The sequence below is a fragment of the Mobula birostris genome, chromosome 3 (genome assembly GCF_030028105.1).
Source record: "Mobula birostris isolate sMobBir1 chromosome 3, sMobBir1.hap1, whole genome shotgun sequence".
In the NCBI taxonomy this organism is placed as follows: Eukaryota; Metazoa; Chordata; class Chondrichthyes; order Myliobatiformes; family Myliobatidae; genus Mobula; species Mobula birostris.
This window is the reverse complement of record NC_092372.1, coordinates 157,152,973-157,172,890: the sequence shown is the minus strand read 5'-3', so window position 1 is coordinate 157,172,890 and position 19,918 is coordinate 157,152,973. Positions and strand designations below refer to the sequence as shown.

The 19,918-nt window shown below is 37.9% G+C and overlaps 1 protein-coding gene across 5 annotated transcripts in view; it reads right to left on the bottom strand.

Annotated features, from left to right (window-relative positions):
- The window catches only part of ikzf1 (IKAROS family zinc finger 1 (Ikaros)), an 82,076-nt gene that overhangs the window by 11,967 nt on the left and 50,191 nt on the right, over positions 1-19,918 (bottom strand). For 4 of the 5 annotated variants that reach the window (XM_072253543.1, XM_072253542.1, XM_072253547.1 and 1 more), the window contains 3 exons: positions 13,588-13,848; positions 12,823-12,990; positions 3,481-3,606 (listed from right to left, as the gene is read on the bottom strand). In XM_072253543.1, the coding sequence (XP_072109644.1) occupies positions 3,481-3,606; positions 12,823-12,990; positions 13,588-13,848 (555 nt within the window). The remainder of the gene's footprint in view (positions 1-3,480; positions 3,607-12,822; positions 12,991-13,587; positions 13,849-19,918) is intronic. The other variant, XM_072253546.1, reaches the window with a different exon arrangement.

Genomic DNA, 19,918 nt, shown 5'->3' with positions numbered 1-19,918 from the left:
TCTTCCCAGCACTGAGGTCAGGCTAACTGGTCTATACCTTCCTTTCTTCTTCCTCCCTCCCTACTTGCAATTTGCAATTTTCCAGTCCTCTGGAACCATGCCAGAATCCATTGATTACTGAAAGATCATTACCAATGCCTCCACAATCTCCCCAGCCACTCCTTTCAGAACCCTGGGCTGCAGTCCATCTTGTCCAGGTGACTGATTCCCCTTTAGACCTTTCAGCTTCCCAAACACCTTTTCCCCTGTAATAACAATTGCACTCACTTCTGCCCCCTGACACTCTTGAACATTCAGCGTACTGCTACTCTTTTCCACAGTGGAGACGGATGTAAGATACCTATTTAGTTAATCCATCATTTCCTTGTTCCCCATTGCTACCTTTCCAACATTATTTTCTAGCAGTCTGATACCTACTCTTGCCTCTCTTTTATTCTTTATATATCTGAAAAATATATAAAGAAAATATATATATTTTGGTATCTGGTATTATCTTTGATGTTGAAAGAGGATCTAATGCTTTCCCAGTGTATATGACGAATAAACTCTTCTCGGGCTTCCAGATGATTACAGGTATTGATTATAACGAATGTAATGATGACAGACTCTGCCACCTTCTTAAGGATGATGCCTGGGCATGTCTAGTCCGATGGTATTTATACCCCTGTATTCTATCCCTCCTGACTGGTTAGTCCTCATCCAGTCAGGTTTCCACCCTCCCACCTTGCTTAGAATCCAGTTCTTACTTACAGTGAGACCTTCATCTTTGTTAAAATTCTTTTCCTCTAATTTATTTCAGTGGTTCCTTTACCAGGTGGTCCCAAAAGCCACTGGTGCGGCACAGTAGTTTTGTGCCGTCGAAGTCAATAGCTATAGAAGGTCTCGCTCTAAGTAAGAACTGGAATTCGATTGTAAACAAGCTGGGAGAATAGAAACCTGATTGGATGAGGATTAACCAGTCGGGGAGATGGAATACAGGGCTATAGATACCTTCGGACTAGACATGCTCAGGTATCATCCCTGAAGAAGATGGCAGAGTATGTCATCGAAACATTGGTTATAATCAATACCTGTACCTGGCTTGAAGCCCAAGAAGAGTTTGTTCCTCTTTGATAGTACTGGCTAGCTTACCTTCATATTTCATTTTTTCCCCCCTTTAGACTTTTTTGTTGCTTTCTGTTGGTTTTTAAAAGCTTCTCACTAAATTTTGCACTGTTATATGCCCTTTCTTTTGCTTTTATGTTGCTTTTGACTTCCCTTGTCAACCACAGTTGTGTCATCCTGCTCTAAAAATATATCTTCTTCTTTGGGATGTATCTATTCTACACTTTCTGATTTCCTCCCAGAAACCCCGGCTATTGCTGTTCTTCCCTCATCTCAGCTAGTATTCCCTTCCAATCAACTTTGTCCAGCTCCTCTCTCTTGCCTCCATAATTCCCTTTACTCCATTGTAAAGTTGATACATCCGACTTTAGCTTCTCCCTCTCAAATTGCAGGATGAAGTTTATCGTATTATGATTACTATGTCCTAAGGTTTCCTTTACCCTGAGCCCACTAACCAAATCCAGTTCATTACGAACACCCAATCCTGAACAGCTTTTTCCCTAGTGGGCTCAACCACAAACTGTTCTAAAAAGCCATCTCGTGGTATTCTACAAATTCTCTCTCTTGGGATCCAGCTCCAACCAGACTTTTCCAGTCTATCTGCATATCAAAATCCCCCATGACTATTGTAACATTGCCCTTTAGACATGTTTCTTTTCATCTTCCATTGTAATTTGTAGCCCACATCCTGGCTACTGTTTAGGGGCCTATATATAACTCCCATCAGGGTCTTTTTACCCTTACAGTTTCTTAACTCTACCCACAAGGATACTACATCTTCCTACATTTTACTTTAGTTTAATATTGCTAATTAAAGATCATTGTAAAATATAGTTTATTAATTTATTTACTTAATTTTAAAAAAAATTTAAATACTTCAGGAAGGCAACAAGATTGAACATCTTTGAGGAGATTTTGGAGGTATTCTGGAGCAGGATCTCTGTACTACACTGCCTGAGGCCTACTCACCACTGCCACTTCTGAGCCCAGTTCAAAGGTGCAGAGTGCTTGTGAGATTGGCTCTCCACATCTGATCTGGGTGAGTTTTGTCAAGCAGGCTGCTCATTCTGGTCTAGTCATCATATTTTCCTTTGCACCCATGCTGTTTGACTGAGTGTGTCCTACATTCTGTTTTGGAATAATGATATATAATGGTACAAGTTCTGATGCTGATCTTAGATACAGAGTCTTGGGAAAATGATTGTGGACCACATAACACCTCACACTTCGGCATTATCAAATAGGGAAATGAAAGCACTAAGATATCTCTTTTATTTGTAACAGTTAAGTACAATTCTACGAATCACGAACAGTAATAGCAATCCTGATCCAGATTTCTCGTGGAGTACACAGGAAGTGAACAAAACCTATTTACTCCAGCTTCCCCCTCTCATTATCTATATTGCAAAGCTCATTGTTGCTTTTGAGTCTCGTTTCATCTGAATGCCACACACCTGACTTTATATGCAGTAAAATGACCCAGCACTATGCCAACATCTTAACCTGGAAAATGGATTACACCCTTAAATGGTAAAGTAATTTGTATTTAGTATCTGTACCCAATCAGGAGACACCTGAAAAAAATCGCAGAGTTAAGGAAAATTATTTTAAAAAACAATCAAGCTTTTCTTCCAATCTGATGGATTAAAATGAGCCTTGTGTGATTCTAAAGACAACTGCTTTCAGCTTTCCCATTGTAACCATCATGAGAAGAATGTCAGGCCATTGACGTGCACACTACATAGCAGTCATACAAAAGCTGCAATGGAGATCATGGAAAACACAAGGAAGGGAGGACATGCCTTATGCATCCTCCCCTCACAGGGGACCAGTTTGGTGATCAGGCTCAGGCCACAAGGAAGAAGGAGAGAAACAGGAGTTTGGTTGGAGCACAGGGTGCAACCAGATAAGGCACGTGTAGAGATGTATTAATTGGGCTGATTGGTGAACACAATTAGGTTTGCTGCAACCAGGGGTTGAGATTAAGGTTTAACTGGTGGGCTTGGGGTCTCTGCTGATCGGAGGTTAGGAAGGAGGATGGTGGTTGGAAGAGGGGCATTATGGAATTTCATTCAGTCCAATGTATTTTTTAATCAGTAAGAACAGAATGCTGAAATAATTCAGTGGGTCAGTTCGAATCTGGAAGCAAAATGCAAAACTCAAGGTTTTGGGTCAAGACCTTGCATCAGGCTGATGAATGAATCACCTGCAGTCTCTTGTCTTATTTATTAGAAAGCAATGCTGAAGAACAAGCTACATAATTCTGTTTCTGCAGTTAGGACTTTCCTTGTTTATTCATCTTTTAGGGATCATTATTGTGTTACATAACATGTTAGCTAAAGCATCAGATTTCATGAAAAAGACATTTTGTTTTACCTGAATATATACCACTGTGCAGTCCCATGGTCTGCAAGTAATTATGACAACGTTCTTTATGTTCCTCAAGTGAGCTGCGTTGCTTGTAGCTTCGCCCACAATAGCTACATTTGTGAGGTTTTCCAACTAAACACAAACAGAAAGAGCCTTGAAAGGATTACGCAGAATAGACTTCACTTTTTCTTTAAATTTGTTGACTGTAAGCTAATTACTAAGTTATTAGGTATTAACCTGTGCTCAAACTATATCTTACAGAACAATAATTGAAAAATATTAATGTAAAATATGTTTGTTAAACCCCAAGGTCTTCCTCATTAAATTATTCATTTGATTAATCTAGCCTCCTGAGCTACTAAACAGTTACCATTTTCAGAAAGCAGTTATGAAATTGACCAGACTGCTTAATTGATCCACATAGGTTAAGGTTAACACAAAATACTCTGCAGATGCTGGGGTCAAAACAACACTCACAACACGCTGGAGGAACTCAGCAGGTCGAGCAGCATCCGTGGAAATGATCAGTCAACATTTCCGGCCAGAACCCTGAGTCCTGATGAAGGGTTCCAGCCCGAAACATTGACTGATCATTTCCATGGATGCTGCCTGACCTGCTGAGTCCTCCAGCATGTTGGGTTAAGGTTAACATCACAGTGTCATAGAGTCAGCTACAATGGAAACCAATTCAACCAACAAACAAAAAATCATTGTGATTGGATTACTCCATTGCAAAGACTCTTCCAGGTTTGCTTACCCTGAGGAAGAATAAATCTTCCCTTTGACAGAAATTCAGTGAAACCCCCTCCCACTGCTCCCCCTCTGTGATCTCTGCTGCCCTCCAAATCTTTGACCATATGCTCACCCAGACTCGCTACCACGGCTATGTATCCTTCCTGCTCTTTACTTCACCACTCCTCCGCTCCCAGTTTCACATATCACCTTGTGTTACCTTCCTCCCCACCACTCATACTCTGACTCCCAGTCCTACTGAAGGGTCTCGGCCTGAAACATCAACTGTACTCTTTTCCAAAGATGCTGCTTGGCCTGCTGAGTTCCTCCAGTATTTTGTGTGTGTTGCTTAGATTTCCAGCATCTGCAGATTTTCTCTTGTTTGTAAATTTTTTGGCCCATCATGTCTACAGTTGCTATCAAGTACCCATTTAAACTCATCCCACTTATCAGAACTTGCTCTGTTGACTTCTATGCCTTTCGTGAGATTCTAGTTCTTGGAGATGTCTTATAAACCACTCAGAACAAACTTTACCATGTTAAACTTTTCTCATGAATATATGAGATATTGAAGAATAGTGTCAACATTTCAAAGAAGCAAGCAGACAAATAAAAATAGATATTCTAAAGTTATTGCCAAAACAGTGAAAACATTGTAGTGAGGTTTTGGAATAACTTGTTTTGAAAATCACTTTAGATTTTGTTGTATCATTTATGTATGTTGGATAAATGATAACATCCTGCAAAATGTGAATAGTGAAGGGAACCTGAATTCTGTTAGTTCTGGTAGGGTCAGTAATTAAAAAAAGCAAAACAGCTTTTCTTACAGTGTGGAGAAAGACTCTGTGATCATTAGAGAGCTTTGCTACATTGAATGTGCTGTGGTATTAAACTAAATAACCTGTCACATTAGTGGCTAGATCATGTCAACAGCTATCCAGTGTTTCTATAGGGAACTACTAGCTTGCTACAGAGCACTTGTCAGTATGTTCAGCTTTTCTCTACAGAATCCGAATTCTACTGAGATTTAAGCTTGCTCTGGCTGCAGCAATCAGAATCAGAATCAGGTTTATTATCACCGACATGCGTTGTCAAATTTGTTAACTTAGCAGCAGCAGTTCAATGCAATACATGATAATATAGAAAGAATAAATAAGCAAGTAAATCAATTATAATAAGTATATATATGTATATTTAAAACATTAAAAAGTGCAAAAGCAGATATATGAGGTAGTGTTCATGGGTTCAATGTTCATTTAGAAATCAGATGGAAGAGAGGATGAAGTTGTTCCTGAACCGCTGAGTGTGTGCCTTCAGGCTTCTGTATCTCCTCCTTGATGGTAACAAAGAGAAGAGGGCATGCCCTAGGTGACGGGGGTCCTTAATAATGACTCTATTGGAAATGGATTGTCAAGCATTATTGTAAGGCAATTGCAGTCAGTTTTTTTTCAATTTTGTGTTAATTAATATAAATATTTTCAACCCAAGTAAATAGAACATGTCTTAAAATAGATTTAATAGTTAAAACTTACTTCCAACAGCTTTAATATTTTTAATAATTGAAATACATGTTTGCTGTTTCTAAATGTCTGGTTATCTAGGTGTTTAGAGACACTTTAAATAGCCTTTTGACAGCTCAGTGTGATTGTGGCCTACTTTCTGCTCACAGCCCTCTGGTTTGCAACTGCATAGCTTCGAGGTTGTTGGAAACTGCATGGCTGTAAAAGGTGTGACTTCAGGGAACCCATGACAAATTTGTTTATAGCAATCCACTCAATAACTGCCAAATGACAATTCATCCATATTTTTATGGAAAATAAACACAGCAATGTAGTACCTAGCAATGCCCTGAAAGGGCCAAATTCTGAACAATATGACAAGATTTATGAAATCTTTGAAAAAATGTCACTTTATATACAAGTAAAATAAAAATCTAGCCTTCATCTTTAATTGATATCCATAATGTTGGTTAGTAAATTACTTTAATGATACCCAATATCAACACTGCAACATTATCAGATATTACCTATAGCATTGGCTGGTCTTCTACCAGTGGGAAGAACAGTTATTCCAGTCATGCTGATCACTTGCAGTACTTTCATTACAGAATGCTAGATAGTGATCACTAGTGCTGATTGCAAGATCATTTTCAGTAAAATGAAGAGTTAAATGGATTGTGACACACAGTCCGAGGCAGCGGAAAATGATTCATTTGTGCAAGATGACACACTGTTTTTAGTAAAGAAACAGAATTCTGCATCCTTAAAGCCAATGGACACTTCTCAGAGGAAAGTTTTTGTTAAAAAGGCAAATGTGACAACAGATGTGCACAAGGACAACTGTAAATGAGATGAATGAAGACACAAGAGACTGCAGGTGGTAGAATCTGGTGCAACATCCAGTCTACTGGAGGAACTCAGCAGACTGAGCTGCATCATGTTAGTGACGTGTCATACAAGCAGGAGTAGGAGCAGCCCAGCTGACTCCTCGAGTCTCTTCCATGCTTCAATAAAGTCACGAGTGATCCAGTCTTGGCCTTAGCATTACTTTCCTTCTATTTTACCATGGGTCTTTGCAGATATCTGTCAATATCCAGCTTGAATATATTCAATGAGTCTACCTCCACAGGATTCGAGGGTAGATAATCCAAAGATATGTGACCCTCAGAGATAAAATTCCTTCTCATCTCTATCCTAATTTGGCAACCCCTTATGGAAATATGACCTCCTGATTCTAGATACCTCCACTAGAAGAAACCTCAGTATCTACACACTCAAACCCCTTCAGTGTTTTATTTTAAATTGTCACTATCATTCTTGTAAACTAGAGATAGTACATGTCAAACTCCTCTATCTTTCATATATCAACACCTTCATTCCCATATTTCCTCATGATATAGAAGGGATCCATTTTGATCCTGTCCGTCATTCTAGCTCAAAGGGCACTCTCATCCTCTCATTAATTTTCCCTGCTCTCCCCACATTCCTGTCAATTTCTTCCAGATTCTACCACATACTTGCACACACCAAGGGCAACACAGTGGCCAATGAAAGTAGTAACTTGCTATGTCTGAATGTATGTTAGTTGCTAGTCTATTGCTATATCTGTTTTCTATGTTGTGAGGTTGAAGCATTGACTGATGTTTGAGTTGCAATTCCTATTAGACTTCAGATACAATACATTCAGATACAATAGCTTTGTCACTGTGTTCCCAGGGAAAACACCTCCTTTCACCCCAGCAATCAAACTACTACAGCTTGTATCCAACAGAGTACACAATGTGCGGTCTTGTCAATACACTGCGAATTTGCTTCACAATCTTCTAGACCTCTGGCAATAAAAGGCCAACACTCCAGCAGCATTCCTCATTTCTTGCTATACCTGTTGATAACATGCACATGGGTGTGTCCTATGACACCAGGATCCCTTTTGTAACAATGTGTAGTTTCATTCCAATTTATATTTTCATTTACCATTCCAAAGTGGATGACCCATATTTTCCAACTTCCTTTTTAATAAGTTCCCTGTCCTCTAGCCTACTACAAATTTTTGCAACATTGTGTGCCTTTTTCTTTCAATTTAGTAGCATCTTTAACTTCATGATTTATTCAGAAATGGTGCATCTCCTTGTTAAGCTTTCCTTTCACATTGGTTTACACCTCTGCTTGGATTTACCAAATATCTCTTTATTTTAATTCCCCGATCTGTTCCCATAGAATCGTAATTGCCCTTATTAAGTTCCGGCAAGTTCCTTTTTGCACCTCGCAAGGTAAGTGAAAGACAAGCTCTGAGGTTCTACTCAGGAGCCAGGAAAAGAAAATCAGCAAATTACCAGAGCAATGAGATATTGAGTAAGGTGAGTAAATGCATTTGTACAAGGTGTCTATTCTAAAACTGTTTACACAGGATGGAACCTGGCTCATATAACACCACTATTCATGAAAGGAGGGCGAAAGAAAACAGCTTGACATCAGTGTAAGGGAAAATGCTAAAATCTATTAATAAGGATGCTGTTTGAATGTAAAAACAGGATTTGGCATGGAATTATGAAAGGGGAACCATGTTTGATAGAATTTTTTGAGGTTATAACTACATAATTAATAAAGGCCAACCAGATGATGTGGTGCACTTGGATGTTCCGTAGACCTTCAGTAAAGTGCCACATAAAAGAAAAAAAATTGCAATTTATGGCATTGGGGATTATATATGTTCAGACAGGTTAATACAGCTTTCTAAACAATCAGAGTTCGATGTGTTCAGAAACACCTGTTCTTGTACAAGGAATATGTTGATCATCGCCACAAGAAGATTTGAGAATAAGGATAGAGATATTTTACTCCAATTATATATAGCCTGGAATACTGCATGTAGTTAGGATTGCCCTTTTTAAGGAAGCATGTACTTGTGATGGATGAATGGATTGTTGTTTGGGAGGGAAATTAAAACAGACCTTAATGACTCCTTAAACAAGAGATGAGAATGGTCTCAAAATGTATAAAATTCCTATTAGACTTGACAGGCTAGATACAGAGCTTGATATGTGACTGGAACCATGTACCAAGAGCAAGTTAAGAGAGAGTGAAGAAGAAATGTCTTCACTCTTTGGAGATTACTTCCCCAGAGGAGTGTACAGACTGAATCACTAAGTAAATAGAGCTCAACAGATTTGAAGGCATTAGTGGAATTGGGGCAGCCCAGGAAAATGACCCTGTTGGTTTATTGAACGGCAGTCTAGGATCTTCCGATTTCTGTATCTGTTGTTTCATGTAAATAGAAGAAAAACTCCAAAGAGTTAAAATAATGAAAAGCAATTTTCACATTGGTAATAGGGCGACTACACAGCACAGATTTGACAGGTGACAGAACAGAGGTCTAGTAAATCACTGAAGCAATTGAAGGAGTAGATGAAATAAAGTTGTTTCCATATGTGAGCTGAGCCACAAAGAAAGGCAAGAGAAATACTTTATCTAAAGAGCAGTAAGAATATAGAAATCATTGTTATACCAATAGTTGAGGTAAAGAATGCATCTAAGGGGAATCCAGATTAGTGTTGGATGATGTAGGAGAGGAATATACTGAGAGGATTTCAAGAAATAGCGTTTAAGGAAGCTTGAGAAGAGTAGAAGCACAGTGTGTAACTAGTACAGCTGTTGCCTCAGAGCTCTGGAGAAAACAGTTCAATCCTGACCTCCGGCATCATCTGTGCAAAGCTTTACATTCTCCCTGTGACATAGTCATAGTCATACTTTATTGATCCCGGGGGAAATTGGTTTTCGTTACAGTTGCACCATAAATAATAAATAGTAATAGAAATAGTAATAGTAAACCATGTATGCTCCACACCAGGTTCTCTGGTTCCTTCCATAATGTGCAGTTTGAGAGGTTATTTGACCACTGGAAGTATGCACCAGTCTGAAGATGACTGGTGGAAATTAGAAAGGAATTGATGAGAATGTTGTAAGAATAACATGATTGAGGATGGAATCAGTGGGACAAATGGGTGCTTAGTGGTCAGTATGAGATTCAAATGGTCTGTATTATAATTTGGACATAAATTATTCTTGTTATTTTTATTTTCCTCCATGCCTTGTGGGTGGATCAGTTGGCAACCTTGCCATTAGTTTAGCATTTTTTTTTTACTGAGGCTGAGTTGATCACTCATTACTCAACCCAGCATGGGTGGAAAGCATGCAAGGAGCTGGCTGGATTCAAACCTGCGACCACTCGCCTCAAAGTCCAGTGCTGATGCCACTACACCACTGGCTGGCATAAGTTATTCCACTGGACTCAAATTATGAGTTGAGTAGAAGTGACCCCTGTCCAGCTACAGTAGTGACAAACGTCATGTCATGAAATATATCTAAGGTAAAGGAAGGAAAAGAGAGTGGATAACCCAAAATGTAAAATTCTAAAGAACGCCCCTGTACCCATTTATTCATGTCTTCTTATGCAAACAAGTTGAACTTGTTTAGTAATTGTCCATTAATAATGCCAAATTGAAGATTGAAGAATAGCTGCATACTAGATGCAGTTTTTGAACAATACATTAATTTAAGTTAAAAATGAAATTGAAAGTTAAATTCATTCTACCCTGGGCAATTGGTCAGAGGTGAGCTTTAAGAAGGAGTGAGAACTGCAAAGGTAGTGAGTGATTTCTAGTGTATGAGATTAAAGTGGCTAAAAGCCTGGGTGAAAATGTGGCTTTCAGGACAGGAAACTTCCGAATAGAAACTTTTTGGGAACTGGGTGAGGGCTCACAGTACTGTAGGACTGTAATGATTACAGAAATATCACAGGGAAAAAAAAACACTGGAACATAATGGGAGAATTTTTAGGTTGAGTCCAGGATCCAATGTACAACATTTATCTTCTGATCTCAAACTCCAGTATCACACAGAATCAAAAATTGCTTTGTTTTTCAAAATCTTCTGCTGGATTTGATCTGTGGATTAGCAGACCACTTGGAGGAATTCTAATCTACAATACAAATGGAGACTAATACTCCTCTATTAATAGTTGCACTACACAAGCCTATAAATTTTGCTGAGAGTCCTGCTCTTTAAAGCAATCCATTTTCAGCTCAGTCTATTTAATTGTTTTTCAAACTACCACAGAGAATCCACTAGACCACCTCGAGTTTTACAATACCCTCTGTTGTGCATATGTTCTTATGGTATGTTATTTACCAGTACTCTGTTATAAACATAATGTTTGCATTTTAAAAATGCCAGATTCATCAGCATCTCAAATAAATTATAAAAGGCATCTTTCGGGTCAACATTTATGTAAGGTCCTGGCCTATACAGTTCCCTTTAATTGAACTGTCCTTTTCTTCAAGAAATCTGATCTTTTTAGATGGCACTGAGTTGCAACCTCCATTGATTATCAGCTCAGATTTAGTTGTTTTTAAATTGTTTAATTTAATTAAAAATTTTTTTTGGTCCATAATTTTTTGTGGACGAGAGGGAAGTTAGAAGCCAGGTTAGGGTTTAGGGACGTGTGGGAATGAGAGGTCAGCTGAAGTCTAAGTCCCTACTCTATGATTGAAGACCAGAGAATCAGATGTGGGATATCTGTGTTCAGATGCCGGTTAATTGATGCCGGACAGGCAGAGAGTGATTGAGGACACTCCTCCAGGTAAGTGTTTTGTCAGTGGGTTCTGGAGTCTGAATTATGTGTTGGAAAGTGGAAAGAGTTCTGATGTTCCCCTGGATTCACAAATCAGTGAGACCAGAGTTCATTGCTTAATGTTTGGGGTCCCATCATTGGCAATTCCAGATTTCAAGGCCTAGTGTTCAATGATTGGCACGCTCTAGGATTAATGCTGAGGATTGATGCCCGAAGTCCAGAAGTCAAGGTCTGTTGGCTGGAATCAGGTCAGCAAATCTCTGAGAGTCCGCTGGAAAGGCCAAAGCCCACTGTCTGCAAACCTGAGTCCATGTTGGAGGCTGGAGGCTGGAGGTCCGCCCTGGGTTTAAAGGTTTGTGTATGTGTGTGGGTGGGTGGAGGAATGGCGCTTGCATTTGCACTTGTTTTGTTGCTTGTTGTGGTCTGTGTTGTTCATCTGAGCATTGTGGGTCTGTTATGCTGACGCCAGAATGTGTGGTGACACTTGTGGGCTGTCCCCAGCACACCCTTGTGTGTGTTGATTGTTAATACAAACAACACATTTCACTGTATGTTTCGATGTACTGTAAACATGACAAATAAACTTGAATCTTTAATCTATTGTGCTCTAACCTAGATACTCTTCTCATATAATTTTTGAAGAAAGAATTGAAGGAAAATCAACAATTTTTCTTCTGTGAGCTAAACACAATTCAGAAATAGAACCTGCTTCTGCAGATCTCAGTCCAATTATACATTGACCTTTAAAGCTATTTCACATGAAGCCTACACATGATCTTGACTCCCCATGTGTGTTTACACAGGAACCTGAATAATACCTTAGTTATAGCTTAATATCTTAGCATATATCCTTAGTTCAGTTCATCCAAAGCTCTGCAGCTGATATCCTGGCTTGTGTCAATTCCTATTGATCTACCAATCTCATGCCCACTGACCTCTCCTGTCTCTCAATTCAGCAACATTTCAAATGACTCAAAGGTTACATAGGCACCATGCCTGATGCTTAAAGACATATAAAGTAATATTAAGTTTATACCTCCTATTGTTAAATAGCACCTAATGTAATAGTTTTGCTAATGGCTTCATTAAAAAGTGGTGTGTGGAACAAACTTTATAGAAAAGAAGTTATCTGATCTCTGATGGGTCATCTGTACATAAATTTTAACTGGTCTCAGTACAGTGAATCAGGAAATTCAGGGGAAATAAAAGAAAATTAACTGTAGATCAGAGTCAATTCAAAGGCTACAAGAAGTCTGGAAATTACCGTCCCTTAAATTTCACATTGTCTGTTAATATGTCCTCTGCTCATCATTTTAATGGAAGGTAATGTCACATTTAAAAGAATGCAGAGGGGGTACATTATGGACATGGTAAATACTTCTCCGTATTATCAGCAACATTAGTTTCTAGGTTTCATTTTCTTACTGTGCCCCTTTTTGACCATTAGGCAAATAACTTAATGCATACAATATTGACAATTATACCCACCAGAATGAGTCCGCAGGTGACCAGAAAGTGCATCTCGACGACGACAAGCATAGTTACAAAGATGGCACTTGAACGGTTTCTCACCAGAGTGCAACTTAATGTGACGAAGTAGGTTGCCTTTTTGAGTAAAAGATGCACCACACTGACTGCATTGGAAGGGGCGTTCCCCTGCAAGGCAGAGCATATTTATTAGCAAAAAATATATCGTTAAGTGTGGAATTTCAGAAAAAAAGATGTATCTTTGCTGCTGTTCTTTAATTTCTGCCACCTGCACATTTGATATAACATGAGGCACTCAGACTAAACTTGCCAGTTTCTCAACGCTTCAGTGGCTGGGTCAATTTGATCTGAAAAATCTTTTTTTTTATAAATCAAAATGGCACATCACAATGAAGATTCAAACTCATTTAAATGGAGTGTCTGCATCATTGTGTGTTAAGAGTTGCTCTTCCTGATCAGCAGTTTCCAAATAAACAGATTTGATTTCTGAATGTTGTGGCATGTTGTATTTTTTTTAATTTGTCTTTTCCAATGGTTCTTTTAAAAAAAAGAAATGCCAATGAGTAAGTAAAAAAAAGGAAACTTATTAAAAATACATTTCAGGCTCTGACTTTAATTTGTGCATCACATTCTTATTTTAAATGTGAAGCATTGTACTATTTCGGTTATGATAACTTTGGAAATGACATGCAAAAATGCGGCATAGTAAAACCCAAATGAAAGTGATGAAGGTAAAAAACAGAAAAAAGCGGTGCCTGTTTTTACCAGTGTGGCTACGTTTGTGCACCATGAGGACATTTGGGCCAATGCAAATTATTCCACAGATATCACACTTCAGCTTGCCATTTGGAAGTCGAATGCCACCAACTCCAGAAAATGCTTTGTTGCCTTGGCCATTGTGTGGTCCATTCAATTTAGTCCCAGATGTATCTATCATACGCAGGTCTTCAGCACACTCTTCACCATTTGTGTCACAGGCTCTTCCATTCTCTTCATCACTTGGAGTTTCTACTTTAATAGAATTTGCTGGAAGAAATAAAAAGCAAAATATAAATAATGTAGATTTCTTGGTCAGTGAAATAGAGACCAATGATAACTTGCACATAGGAAAGGGAGATGGGAAAACTTTTCACTTTTAAATGCGCTATTCTTTAGAAAAGTTTAGAAAAAGATGATTAATGATCCATCGTTAAATCAAAAAATTAAAGATAAATTGATAAATTAATGATAAAATATAACTAACTAATCATATTACTCTCCTGGGAGTCAGCATGGACCTGATGGATCAAACAGCCACTACCAACTTTAAATAGACTTGAACACATTTGTAAAACTTCATCAAATAATAAAAAGAATTTCTGGCACAGGTGCAGTTTTTACATAGTATTCCCCCAAACAACAAGCAGAAAATTTGCTCACATGTTTTAACTCCTAAAATTATTTTGTGCACCACAATACCAGAGTCAAGAGCAACTTTTTAGCTTGGTGGCTAATTAAGTGCTCTAAGGATATGCAATCCCTTTCACTAAAAGGGTAATGTCAAATAACTCCAAATGTTTCCTGGAAGGTAGGAATAGCTACAAATGATTTCTTCCATAAATTGAAACAATGGCACCTTTAAATCATAGTGATTCTAATTTTGTAGTCTTCAGTTCCGAGCATAGCTGCTGTTCCGTATCCAACATGAAATGAGCTGTAGTTAGCTAGCTTATCTGCAATAACTCTTAGTATACATTTCAAAAGAGTACTTAGGTCTCCGTCTTGCTTTAGGTTGATGCCATTGTTAATAATAAAATGAATTAATAATTAAAATGTTATTATCAAAAATAATTGAAAATACACCAATTATTATTACATTTTGAAACTGAATTACATCAAGTTCAGAGCTCTGATGAAAAAAATAATTCTTGAGAACAGGGAAAAAAAAAAGGGGGTCTTTTCCGGGCAGCTGCATTCAGCATATTTAAAGATTTTTTTTCCATAATTCATTCACTCATTCCAGTTGTACCTTTAACCTATGATTCACTATAGAACACTTCATATATTTTACAATTTGAAATTAGTTAATACACCTTTCAAATGATGGTTTTGAGAGCCACATTTGTAGCTACCAGTAAAATACATACTTTGAGAGATGGAACAACAAAAATATTATGCCAGAGCTTATTAAATCCTATCATTCTTATAGTTTTGCATCGTAGCCTTTTCGTGTACTGCCATCCATATTACAATCAAACTGACAGGCTTCAATTTGCATATCAAATCAAATAAATTAAAAACTCAATTGCAATATATTCCAGCTAAAATATTAACCTTTTCTCCTTTACATACTGACTGATCCATTGCGCATTTAAATGGAGTTTAATTTTGGATATGGTTCAGGAAGGATGCTGTGTGTTACTATCAATCTACAGCGAAATACAGTTGATTTGAGTTTCATTGTGTTTCCAGTTTCAATTGTAACTTTAACAATTAATTAGTTTCAATACTCAATAAGTAAAGATTTAATCTATCTGAATAATTTAAATTAAAAAATACTTCACTGTAAAAATAAGCTAATTTAAGTTATAATAATCATTGAAAAATAATTAGAATGGAATCCAAATAAGCTGTTTTCATCATAAAACATAGTAACAATTTCTTCCTTTCTGTATCAACACCTAAAATGAAAACTCCTCTAAAAAACTGGGAATACAAATTCTCATTTTAACTTAATTTTTTTGTTGAAGAAATGTGAAGGGAGGTTCTGAAAATCAAAATCATGGAAATAAATCTTTTTAATGATCATTTACATAAAACTCTTCATAATTATATTTCATAGCAATTCAGTTTAACTTGAATTATAATTTTAAGAAAGTTATTTTCAATTAAGAGCAACTGAAGCCATAATTCTATTCTACTGATAGGCATGCTTTCACATCTACTCATTTGTTGTTTATGAAAAAAGAGACTCAAATTGTGCAGTGATATTAAAGAAGCCATTTCTGTAAAATGGCCACAATAATAATATAATTAAACAAAACGCCAAGACTTCTAAAAAAGAAGTCAGATACATGCTGTCAGCCAACTATCTGTACTGCTCTTCAGAAATGTAAAAGATAACATATATCATGGTAGGGATTTCACTGAACACATTTAAAATCCAAAGAGAAAGTTCAGTATCAATAATCCCGAAAGGAAAATCCCATTGATTTTCTTGTCACCCTATTACACCAGTGTTCACCACTTTGCTCCAGTTGTTTCCCAATATTGTATTCTATTCTCAATCAGCTGACCATCCGACTACATTTTGAGGATTTAACTTTAACAAAAGTCTATTTCACTTAACATCTATTTCCAGAAATAAAATCAGAACTATTTGTTAAACTATTCCAATTTACTGCCTTGTTATAGAACAGAATATGAATTTCCAGTCTAAATAAAGAGTGTAAAAGTTCAATACTAGATTGAGTGATTTGTGATGATCATTTCATCATTTTGTACTTGATGTAAAAAATGGAATATCTGAGCACAAGTAAACAAATCAGTTCAGAATTCACTTTTCCAACTACAATAATAACTGCTTCCCTTCCTCCACCATTGCATTGTAGGAGGTGCCACACCTACCCTTTTAATCACTCTTCTCAACTGTCCAAAGTACCAAACACTCTGGCAGATGACAAGGCAATTTACTTGTATTTATTTTGTATTCCCTCTCGACATATAACAAGGCCATTCAATCCAGCTTTAGCCGTCTGTCAAAGCTTTCAAAAATTCTGAATGCCTCTGAATTTTTTTTGGCATTCAGAAACATTCAAAACCAATTGAGATTAAATTAAATCATCAAAAATTTAATATTGATTAAACATTAAATTAAGCACTTTTAAACAGTTATCTGAATAAACAGAATGAATTCAAAAACAGAAACTACCTGATACTTATCTAGGTCCCTCACAGTCAAATAGACATTTTTCCTGCACTAGGTCTAACGGGGCACGCTCTCTCATACTATTGTGAAACTGCAGTACATTTGTTCTTTGCTCCTGGACTCCAGGAGAATTTCAACAGCAAAGTACAGGGTGAATTGACAGCAGAGAATGGCCAGCAATTAGTGATTTTGACATTTGTGTAGGAATCCGAAACTTGCTGTACCTATGCTGGATAATGCCAGTAATTTAATATATAAATGCTGATGAACTCTGACTTTGGCATTTTACAATTAGGGTATGAGATGTACTTTACAGACAGTTTTTGTATTATTTCTAATTTAGGCAGAAATGGGAAAAATATACCACATAAAAGTTCAGGAAATATACTCAATGGCCATATTAGGTATACCTCTACACTTGCTTGTTAATGCAAATATCTAATCACCCAATCATGTGACAGAAACTCAGTGCATAAAAACATGGTAGATTGGTCAAGTGCTTCAGCTGTTGTTCGGACCAAACATCAGAATGGGGAACAAATGTTATCCAAGTGGCTTTAATTGTGGAATCATTATAGGTGGCAGATAGGGTGGTTTGAGTATTTCAGGAACTGCTGATCTCCTGGGATTTTCAAGCACAATTGTTTCTAGAGTTTATAGAAAATGGTGCAAAAAGCAAAAAAAAAAATCTTCCAGTGAGCAGCAGTTCCCTGGGCAAAAGCACCTTGTTAATGAGAGACACACACAAAAAATGCTGGTAAACGCAGCAGTCCAGGCAGCATCTATAGGAAGAGGTACAGTTGATGTTTCAGGCCGAGACCCTTTGTCAGGACTAACTGAAAGAAGAGGTAGTAAGAGATTTGAAAGTGGGAGGGGAAGGGGGAGATCAGAAATGCCTGACCCAGTGAGTATTTCCAGTACTCCTGTATTTGCATTTCTGATCTCAGCATCGCACTTATATTTATTGGTGACTATCTTTTTTAATAAGGACACAAAGAAAGGCTATGATCTATGTGTCTACAGGAAAAAAGGAATGATCCTATAGGTTTCTGTATGATTCTGTCAGAGCGAGGAAGCTGTGGAGAGCGTGTGTTTGTGGGAATTAGGGTATATTAATAACTGTGTCCAAGTAGTGATTAGCAATAGAATCAGTAACTTGGGCAGATTCACAAGTTGCAACACTGAGGTAAAGTTCAAAATTTCAAAGTATTTACAGCCTCTTGTGAGAATGAAAAGTAACAGCCTTTTTATTGTGGCCTATAAAATAGAAGGATGTTATGTTCCCCATATTATTCCCCAACAAGCAGGCAAATGGTTAAGTTTTGCATATCTCCACTTTGTTCTAATAGGGCCTGCAAGGGCCATATAATGTAAGTAAATGTAAGCTTTAATAATTATAAAAATAGCAGACTATAATTTTTTGAAGCATAATCTTTCCTGCTGTAATTCAACAAAAATTCCATAGGCAATATACAAGTTTGAAATCAGTAGCGCAAGTACAACACCAGTGCAGAAAATTATTTAAGGGAAAAAGAAATGAAACATCACTCAGCAGGGAAGTGTTCTGGAAAGGTTACTGATCTTGCTTCAATGTGTTACATGGCACATCTCTTAGCAATGTAGTTGTAGCAGGCACACCTGAATGGCAGAACGAAACTTAAAATAATTAATAAAAATACTCATGTAATGAAGAGCAATTCAGATGAATAAAGGAAAATCACCGAACAATGCTTAATTCTAATTAACTGGGTGTCACTGGCAAGCCCAGCATTTATTGGCCATCTTTAACAATGCGTGGGAACATGGTGGTGAATCACAACAGTCATTCTGCTGAAAGTATCCCACAAAACCATTGGTTAAGGAGTTTCAAGATTTAGAACTTGTGTGGATGAAGGACAGACAATATATACCATAGTGAGCATAGTAAGCAACTTTAATGGGAACCTGTGGGTGATGTTTCTGTGCACCTGCTGCCAATAGACAACAGACAATAGGTGCAGGAGTAGACCATTCAGCCCTTTGAGCCAGCACCACCATTCACTGTGATCATGGCTGATCACTCACAATCAGTACCCTTTTCCAGCCTTCTCCCCATATCCCTTCACTCCGTTATCTTTAAGAGCTCTATCTAACTCTTTTTTGAAAGAATCCAGAGAACTGGCCTCCACTGCCTTCTGAGGCAGAGCATTCCACAGAACCACAACCCCCTGTGTGAAAAAGTTTTTCCTCAACTCCATTCTAAATTGTCTACCCCTTATTCTTAAACTGTGGCCTCTGGTTCTGGACTCCCCCAACATCGAGAACATATTTCCTGCCTCTAACGTGTCCAATCCCTTAATAATCTTATATGTTTCAATCAGATCCCCTCTCATCATTCTAAATTCCAGTGTATACAACCCCAGTCGCTCCAATCTTTCAACGTATGACAGTCCCGTCATCCCGGGAATTAACCTCGTGAACCTATGCTGCACTCCCTCAATAGCTAGAATGTCCTTCCTCAAATTTGGAGACCAAACTGCCATTGTCTGTGGTTGTAGAAGTTTCAGGTTTGGATCGTGCAGCCATTGTGCAACAGTGGAGAAGAGAATGAATGTTTAGAATGTTTCAAGTTCAAACTTCAAAGTATATTTATTATCAAAGTAAGCATACTTTATACAACCTTGAGATTTGTCTCCTTGCTGGCAGCCACGAAACAAAGAAACCCAACAGAACCCATTAAAAATAAAAGAAGACTGTCAAACACGCAGCATGCAGAGAGAGAGAAAAAAAAATTGTGCAAATAATAAAAGCAAGCAAACAACTTTCAGAACTGAATTTCACAAAGCCAGGCCTCAGTGCGGCCCATCCAGAAGTCCACTAGTTTCAGGCCACAGTCTCAGTCCCACACAGAGTCGAGCAAACTCCACGTAGCAGTGAGCCAAACCATCTCTTACCCCCGACCCCAACACCCTGACCACTTCATCTGGCCCAATGCTTAAACCGCCTGCACCTCGGTCATTCCTCACTGTCTGCCACTTTGCTACGCCGTTGGGCTTGCACTCTGCAGATTCGATTCGGCCAGTACCCGACGTTTCCAATTCGGCTCGGCTCTTAAATTGATCAAAGCACAGATCTTTCCTCAACTTGGCCTCGCCTCAACTCTGCTGCATCGAATTGCCTCCAAGTCCACTCCAGCAACTTTGGCCCGGA